Source organism: Amblyraja radiata, chromosome 34 (genome assembly GCF_010909765.2).
Source record: "Amblyraja radiata isolate CabotCenter1 chromosome 34, sAmbRad1.1.pri, whole genome shotgun sequence".
NCBI classification, from domain to species: Eukaryota; Metazoa; Chordata; class Chondrichthyes; order Rajiformes; family Rajidae; genus Amblyraja; species Amblyraja radiata.
In genome coordinates, this window is record NC_045989.1 from 18197808 (window position 1) to 18207308 (window position 9501).

At 41.4% G+C, this 9501-nt stretch overlaps 1 protein-coding gene across 2 annotated transcripts in view; it reads right to left on the bottom strand.

The window, feature by feature from the left end:
- LOC116991728 (complement C1q tumor necrosis factor-related protein 3-like) overlaps positions 1-7774 on the bottom strand; it is a 53470-nt gene extending 45696 nt beyond the window's left edge. Inside the window, exons 1-3 of one of the 2 annotated variants that reach the window (XR_004416884.1) lie at positions 7702-7774; positions 7545-7622; positions 6739-6813 (exon numbers count right to left, since the gene is read on the bottom strand). Coding sequence is in view for 1 of the 2 variants with exons in the window: in XM_033050618.1 (XP_032906509.1) it covers positions 7545-7622; positions 7702-7704 (81 nt within the window). In the remaining variant the exon portion in view is untranslated. Of the gene's footprint in view, positions 1-6738; positions 6814-7544; positions 7623-7701 lie in introns of those variants that run through there. The other variant, XM_033050618.1, reaches the window with a different exon arrangement.
- Positions 7775-9501: the final 1727 nt, after the last annotated feature.

Consider the following 9501-nt stretch of genomic DNA (forward strand, 5'->3'; position numbering starts at 1 on the left):
AATTCTCCAAATTTGAGGAAGGACATTCTTGCAATTGATGGAGTGCATTGTACGTTCATGAGGTTTATTCTCGGGATGGCGGGACTGTCATATGTTGAAAGAATGGAGCGACTGGGATTGGATACACTGGAATTTAGAAGGATGAGAGGACACCTTATGGAAACATAAAATTATTAAGGGATTGGACACCCTAGAGGCAGGAAACATGTTCCTGATGTTGGGGGACTCCAGAACTTGGGGCCACAGTTTAAGAATAATGGGTAGGCAATTTTGTACGGAGATGAGAAAAATCTTTTTCACCCAGAGAGTTGTGAATCTGTGGAATTCGCTACCTCAGAAGGCAATGGAGGCCAATTCTCTGGATGCTTTCAAGAGAGAATTAGATAGAGCTCTTAAAGATAGCGGAGTCAAGGGATATGGGGGGAAGGCAGGAACGGGGTACTGATTGCGAATGATCAGCCATGATCACAGTGAATGGCGGTGCTGGGTCTATTCCTGCACCTATTGTCTATTGTCTAATAAAGATATTTATTCTCATGTCAGTCCTTAATGGCTAACTCCTTGGTTTGAGACTGTGATCACTGGTTTTAGACATCCTAGCAAAGGTTTTGTCTTTATTTCACTGAGAACACGTCCCATTATCTGAGCTCAAAGGTATGAGCCCTAATTTCTTTTCAGTCATCAATCTGCCATCTCAGAATTTAACCTGCTGCATCTTTGTTGTGCTCCCTCCTTCACATAAAGGAAGGACAAACCTGTACAAAATAGTCTCGGCACCTCCTCAGTGTCACCCTCTATAATCAGAACATGATGTCTTTACTCTTCTTTATTCTTCTATTCAGATCTTCCAATGAAGGCAATGCACCATTTGACTTCCCAGTTGCTACTGAATCGGCTTGTTAATATTTTAGTGCTTTGTGTACAAGGACACTCTGGTCCCTCTGAACACCAACACCTTTTCATTTCTCGCCATTCACAAAAATACTCTGCATTCTATTTTTTGTTCATCCGAAAGCTCCAAATTCTATTGTTCCCCTGCATCTGGCTTTCCTTTTCTTCCTCACGTATTCTCTCTCTCTTTATTCCATCTCCCCACTTAACCTTCCCCACTAGATTCTACTTAGCCTCCCCACCTCCCCCTCTGAACAACTGCTCATTCTCTGCTGGTGTACAGTTACTCCTTGGCATAATGCTCAATTCCCGGATAGATTTCTGCTCCTGGCCTAATCTTTTCATTACCTTCCAACCTCAACTTATTGTTGTATAGTGGAATGCTTTAATCACCATTTAAAAGCCATTCATCATATTGGTGATGTTTTAATTAAAGTCATGTTATTATTTGTTTTACTACTAGGTGTGAGAATCAATACACAAAAGTCCAATGCTGATGCTTTAGTCTTTATTGATAAATCTGCAAACAGCGGTAGCTACTGACTACATTCTATAAAATGCAGCATGCGTGCATTATCTTTGCACCTTTGAAGTTGCATTTGCTTTGTTTTACCGAGCAGGCCATGATTTAATGTGTCGGATGGAACTGCAGATGCTGGTTCAAACTTAAGATAGACACGAAATGCTGGAGCAACAATAATTATAGGAGAAGGGGAAACGAGAGATATAACGCGCTATATCTCTCATTTCCCTTCCCCTGACTTAGTTTAAAGATGGGTCTCGACCTGAAACATCACCCGTTCCTTCTCTCCAGCGATGCTGCCTGTCCCGCTGAGTTACTCCAGCATTTTGTATCTATCTTCAGGCCATGATTTAACTTCCATTCAGACACGGTCTTCAATGATCCGTGCCTTTGGCTCCTCTGCACGGTACTTCTTACTTAACTTCCTACTCTTTTGGTCTTGTTCAACATTTACCTATGAACTGGATTAATTATTGGAGCAGCCCAAGCAATAAGCATTTTTTTAAAGCGAAAACACACTTGAAATCATCTGTGATTGCCAGGGACAATCCACTCTCCTGTTTGATGTCTGGACATGTGAGATTGGTAGGACAAAACCTTTGTCTGTAAAATTGAGCACGTTATTTTCTGACTACTGAAATGAGTATTCAGCAGGTTGTACTTGAAACTTCAGATTCTATCCCACCAAGCTCTAATGTTGCAACACTGAAGATAAGAATGAACCCTGACATTTCACGCTGACTTCTTAGTATAAAGGACTTATTAGAAATCCCTGGAAGCTGATTGATCCTTCCCGGCTCCAGAGTTTTCCACTTTCAAGCCGGACCCACACAGTGTCGTTGACGTTGAGATTCAATATGGCATTCTTGACAGCAAGCTGGCTGCTATCACATTTCAGCACGCTGTGGATTTTACTGATTTTTGTCTCATTCTTCATCAGGACCACGTCAGTCTGAACCCCTCTCTTTGGCAGAGAAGAAAAACTGAAGAAGTAATAACCAGCAAGAGGGCTTGTGAACTTCCCAGTCTCGTTGTTGTAACCGTTGTCTATGTTGAGATTGACCGTATCATAAATAATGGTCTTGTTGGACCCACTCAGATGATTCATTAAGGAACGCTCTACATCAAACATCACGATGGTGCCTGTGAAAGTAAAAATTGTAGATTGATCCTAATGGCAATATGACTACTTTTATTGTCTCTCATTGATGATGTAAAGATTAAAGTGTAGAGCAAAATCCACCTTGTATATAAGCAAACAAAATTCAAACAATTTGAGGCGATTGACTCTTGGATTGGAAATGGAAAAGTGCAAATCACGTTCTAGAGCATTTAATTATAGGGAGTTGTGGGTTATTCAAAGGGAAGGCAGTTGAATACTGAGAGAAAAATAAAAATGGGCAGCTTTTATAGAGTCAATGGCCCAGACTACAGAATTGCACTTCAGAACGGCAAATTTGGAGCTTCCTGAGGAACCAAAGGGATGAGAGTAGGTGAATCAGCAAGGGAGAGATGTGGGCGTACGACAGATGTTGGGTTAATAATACAGGTGAAACCAGGTTGAATACGAAAAGATTAGAAGGGAATATGAAAAAGCATATAAAAGATAATACATGGACAGACAACATAAAAGAAGCTTCTATAGAGTAAATTAAGAAAATTCCCCCTGGTTGAAATGTCAGGATACATAAAAATATATAAACTTCTTTAATGTAGCAATTAGTGATGATCTGAAATACATTATCCTCAATAACGTGCGGACAGGAGATTTGGTCATGTTTATCAAAAACGAATTGGAGAACTACTTGAAAGAACAATGTTTTCAAGGCCAAGAAAGGAGCCAATGGATCAGTCTATCACAAGTACTCCTTGAAGAATTAAAACTGGATTGGATGGATTAAATGTCCTTTTTGTGCTGGAATGAGTTACTTCCAGTTTATGTATCTGGCAGGTTGTTGCAGAGTAAATCTACTCCTAAAAAAGACACAAAGTGCCAGAATAACTCAGTGGATCAGGCAGCATCCCCGGAGAACATGGATACGTGACATATTGGGTTGGGACCCTTAGTACTAATTGTAGGTTTATCATCTCTGGTCTTCGTCCAACTGTCTGCCAATCAAAACCCCGCCTCGCCTATGTTTACCAATTACTGGCCATGATTTGTCATTTCCCCCTTCTCTTCCAGGTCCCCCCCCCCCCCCCCCCCCCAAAAAATGTAAGTTTGAAGAAGAATCCCGAACCGCTGAGTTACTCCAGCACTTTGTATCTTTTTCTATAGACCAACAACTTGTTTCTAAATCTACTCCTTTTCCCACCCCATTACAACAATCAGCCTGTTTCCTAATCTCATGAAAGCATCCTCTTTACTTATTCCAGTGTTAACATTCAGTCTATTTGCAATCAATTAGTCTTACCCGTGTCTTGCATTTAGGTGCATTCGATTAAATGTGGAACTGGACTGAAACTAACCAAACATCACACCCCAACAGCTGCACTAGGCTTTCATCCAATTTATTTTGGGTTGAGTCAAATATCAAAGTGAAAGCAAACTTGTGTCCTCTAGCAACATTCAGTTACCTTTTTCGGGTTGAATATCCAACTGTGCAAAGAAGTAAAACAGGCCCGGGACTGATCCCATTCCACATTTTCACAGAACTCAAACAGCTCCGACAGTCTAAAGAGGATGCCTACAGGTGCGGGGATGCAGACCACTACAGAGAGGCAAAGTACAAGCTGAGAAGAGGAATCAGTGCTGCCAAGGAAAGATACTCTGAGGAGTTGAGGAGCAAGTTCTCAGCTAGTGACTCTTCTTCAGTTTGGAAGGGCTTACAAGAAATCACCAGCTCCAAGAGGAACGTCCCCCCCCCTCTTTCCAACCTCATCTATTGCATCCGCTGCTCTAGATGTCAGCTGATCTACATCGGTAAGACCAAGCGTAGGCTTGGCGATCGTTTCGCCGAACACCTCCGCTCGGTCCGCATTAACCAACCTGACCTCCCGGTGGCTCAGCACTTCAACTCCCCCTCCCATTCCGAATCCGACTTCTCTATCCTGGGCCTCCTCCATGGCCAGAGTGCGCACCACTGGAAATATTCCGCTTGGGCAGTCTGCACCCTAGTGGCATAAACATTGAATTCTCCCATTTCCAGTAGCTATCTCCTCCCCTTCTCAGCTTTCCCACAGCCCTCGGGCTGCTCCTATTTATTTTTCTTTTCTTCTCCCCGCCGCACCCCCACCCTCCATCAGTCTGAAGAAGGGTTTCGGCCCGAAACGTTGCCTATTTCCTTCGCTCCATAGATGCTGCTGCACCTGCTGAGTTTCTCCACCTTTTTTGTCTAACTTCACAACCACTCACAGGCTGCAAAGACTGGACCCTTCCACACCCACTGTTCCCCAATCACCACTTCACATCTACTTAAAGCAAGACTCCAGTCTGCAAAGACTGGACCCTTTCCCGCCCACTCCTCTCCAATCACCACTTAACACCCAATTACAACCTGACTGCAAAAGACTGCGGCTTCGTCCACTACCCACCCCCTCCTTGCTGCACAACATCACTTCTCCATCATCAACAATAAAAATAGAGGAGGTGGACAGGATGGTAAAAGACAGAAAAGCAAAAATCTCCAGGACCGGACAATGTTTCCGCCTCTACTCTCGAGCTCTGTGCCGAACAACAGCCACCGGTCTACACAGACATTTTCAACCAGTCCCTGCAAACCTGTACTGTACCTACCTACTTTAAAGTCTCCACTATTGTCCCTGTACCCAAAAAGGCAAGGATTACTGGTCTTAGGAACTACAGGCTTGTCGCACTGACCTCTGCAGTCATGAAGACACTTGAAAGGCTTGTGCTGGCCAAGCTGAAAAATATCATGAACCTCTGCAGTTTGCATATCGGGCCACTAGATCTGTGGATGACGCAGTCAACCTGGGCTGCACCACATCCTCCAGCACCTAGACCGCCAGGGGACCTATGCGAGGATTTTGTTTGTTGATTTTAGCTCTGCATTCAACACCATTGTGCCAGAGATACTACACTCCAACGTTTTGAGTTGACTGTGCCTGAACCCCTCTGTCGATGGGTCACCAGATTCCTGACTGACAGGAAGCAGCATGTGAGGCTGGGAAAGCACATCTTGGACGCTCAGATCCTCGGCATAGGAGCACCGCAAGGCTGCATACTCTCCCTTCTCCTCTACTCTCTCTACATCAATGACTGCACCGCCACTGACTCCTCTGTCAAGCTTCTCAAGTTTGCAGATGACATAACTGTGATTGGACCTACAGACAGGAAGTGACTAGCTGGAGTCCTGGTGCCATCGCAACAACCTGGAGCTCAATGTTCTTAAGACAGTGGAATTGATTGTAGACTTTAGGAGAGTTCCCACTCCCTTCACCCCACTCACCGTCGACAACACGACAGTCACATCCGTGGAGTCTTTTAAGTTCCTGGGAACCATCAACTCCAAGGACCTTAAATAGGGGGGCCACCATTGACTCCACAATCAAAAAGGCAAAACTGAGGATGTACTTCCTGCGGCAGCTGAGGAAGCACAATCTGCCACTGGCAATGATGGTCTAATTCTATACGCCATCATAGAGTCTGTCCTCAGCTACTCCATCGTGGTCTGGTTTGGCTCAGCCACCAAGCATGACATCCGGAGGCTGCAGCGAATCGTCCGATCAACTGAGAAGGTTTTTGGCTGCAACCTTCCCTCCATTGACGAAATGTGCACTGCAAGGGCCAGGAAGCGAGCGGGTAAGATCGTCTCTGACCCCTCTCACCCTGACCAGAAACTCTTTGAACCACTTCCCTCTGGAAGGCGACTCCGGACTGTCAAAGCTGCCACAGCCAGATATAAAAACTGTTTTTTTTCCACGAGTAGTAACTCTACTCAATAACAAGAAATCTGTAGCCTCCTTTTGCTCTGGTATTTTATTTAATTCACATGTTTAATTGATAATGTTTTATGTGTCGTTCCTAACTGTCACTGTATGTCATGTTGTCACTTGCGGGGGGGAAGCACCAAGTTAAATTCCCTGTATGTGAATACTTGGCCAATAATCTTATTCATTCATTTATCATCTGGAGGAGGGCCAATGGCCACCAGTTAGAAAGTGGAATAGAATGGATTTCCTCCCAATCCTACCTGGAAATAGTTATGGTGTCATTATTATTATTGACACTCGATGAATATGTTTTATTAACTCATGAATCAACTAATGGTTGAATTACGTGGCCATCATGGCAAGCAACAATTCGTTATACCCACAACTTTTTTTGCGCGAAAGAACTCACCTCTACACGTATTATTACACGTATTATTTCCAATTTTGGGATTTGGCATTTGAGCCTGGTGCAGTGGTTTCACATCCATTTCTTCATCAGGTGTTTCCTGAACCATTCAAATAATTGGAAGAAAACTCATCAATTGTTCAGGCCATTCATGTATAAAGAATCATGCAATTAATTAATTAACTTTTGGGATTAATCAGTGATTAATTAATTAATTAATTAATTGACCCCTAATTAATCCCAAAAGTTATTTTGGAAGATCTTAACATTTTAAACCGTAGAATGCAAAATTACTTTTGAAAGTTTAACACAAGATATATTTGGCTTCTGTGATGGTTTCTGTAAAACGTATATTGCAGAGAAAATGATGTGAACTGGAAGAGACACGACCATGAAGAAATTCAAATAATAGAATGATAACTTAAATGGAAGATGTTGGGGATCCACAGTCAATGAACAAGGATAGGATTGGTGGGGGAGTTAGATGGTGAAATAAGATGTATAGATAAAAAGAGAGTGAGAGAGGAAGAAAGAGTTGCAGTAATGTGCAAAAGGAGAATGTAGATGGAGAGAAGGAGCATAGGAACAGATGTAAGGCAAGAGAAAGGATGGGAAGAAACAGTAAAAGATCATGAAGCAAACTGATCAGATACAGAACGGTGATATCAGAGCAAAGATAAATAATTGGACAATCAAAGAATAACAGGAACAGAGAGATGAAGGGAAAGAGTGCAAAATGAACTGGAATATTGTGACCATAACAGAAAGAAATAACTGGTGTCATTCAAATGGAGTATTAGAAAATACATATAATTAATTTTCTATCCTTACCAGAAAATATTCCAGATCATTGTCCAAAGTGCTCGATTGATAGATACAGCAAAAGAGGATCAAATACAGCAGGTTTCTCTGAAATAAAATAAAACATCCTTTCACTTGGGCAAAAAGAACCACATTTGTTAAACATTGCCAATGCAACTTCACGTACCATTTTGATCAGAGCAGCTTTCTTCTCTCCAACTTCTTGTTCAGCCAATGTGTTTGGTCTTCAGGTCGTTTGGTTTATAACTCCTTCTGGTTCACACATTTGAAGCATCGCCAAATGAGATTTGATAATATTTTGGTGCTTCCTCCAAATATGTCATAAGTCCAGCCTCCAAAGTAGCAAACCCAGAATCAGTATCATTCTTGTTGATGAATCATCCCTAAATGTTTATGAACAGGTTTCTGAGTTTGCCAACTCGAGGCACTGTCCTGAACAAAACGAGGGCCATACGGGCATCTGAGAAGAATGGTGTTGTTGTCACTTCACACATGCACAAACAAAATAATCCTCACATCTTCATCCTGAGTCCCAGCTTCCAGTTCTTGGATTCATTTTCATTGATACTTTTGTAGTTTTTGCTTTTTTGCCCACTTCTGACTTGTTTCTTCTGTTATATCACAAACAGGAGCCAGGCGTAAAGCATTTGGGCTTTCAATCCTGCTCCACTATACATTCAAAATAATGATTGATCCTTCTCATTATGATAATGGTTGATCTTTCTCCTGCATTATGCCAATATCCCTTAATATCCAGAAATCTATTCTCTGAACGCAAGTAAGCACCAATTAAGAAAATAATTAAACAATGAAGTACATTAAAATTGATTAAAATGGTATTTCCACAATTTTGTTAATAGTAAACTTGATGTTCCCTTGATCTTTATACTTTATAATAATATGTTTCATGAAGTATGACGTACTGTTAAACATCTTGAGATCATGAAAAACCCTCTAATTCCAAGATATTTTTCTTTAATTTTTTTTAGCTTCACGTTTTCTAGAACCAATAACACTCACTTCTTGCTTGCCTTAGAAAAGCTTGTATTGGCCTGAAATGTGTGCCTTTTCTGTTTTTATTGCAGCTTTACAGTATCTGCAGTTTCTTACTTTAAGAATAGAGGCCAAGGCTTTGTTGGATTAAAGTTGTGTGGAGCCTCTTCTATACAGTCACGTTAAATGCTTCCAGGTCATCATCATGGTGAAAGGAGTCTATTTGAGGGCAACAGTAAAAACCTTTGTTATTCTTAACCTTAAACAACTCTTGAAATAATTCACAACAGCTTTATTAAACAAGACTTAATATTTATATTACTACCTTAAACCTCCTATTCTTTTGCATTCAGTAAAAGTCACACAGATGTAGTACAAAAATATTTGATATCAACCCATGCAACAAATGAAAAAAGAAAGACAGGAGCTTGCTTGTTCAAGTTCCTCAGCACTCTCTTCTGACATGTAGTTCGGTGTTTTTTTAACCTTCATATGGTTATGTACTTGATATTCTTTCTCTTTCAACAATATTCTTGCTCTTTCAAACAGGAGGCCTTGATCTGATCCTGATGCCTGGACTGGGGTTCGACAAACATGGCAACAGATTGGGAAGAGGGAAGGGTTACTATGACACTTACCTGGAGCGTTGTCTTAAGCATCCAAAGGGCAAACTCTACACAATTGCCTTGGCCTTCAAGGAGCAGATATGTGATCTGGTGCCTGTGACTGAAAGTGATAAGCCAATTGATGAAGTATTGTATGAGACATCGTAGATGAGTTCATTGGATCCTGGTGAATTGGACAGGAAGATCATTCTAAATAAAGGACAGCAATTATCCATGAACGTTGAAAAGAATAATCATTTCTGAAGAGGAAAATAATTTAATTTGACTTTCTGCTAATTAGTGGTGAAGAACATTAATGACAACAATTATGAGATAGATTTTACCCATTGGACTGTTTCATAAAGTTG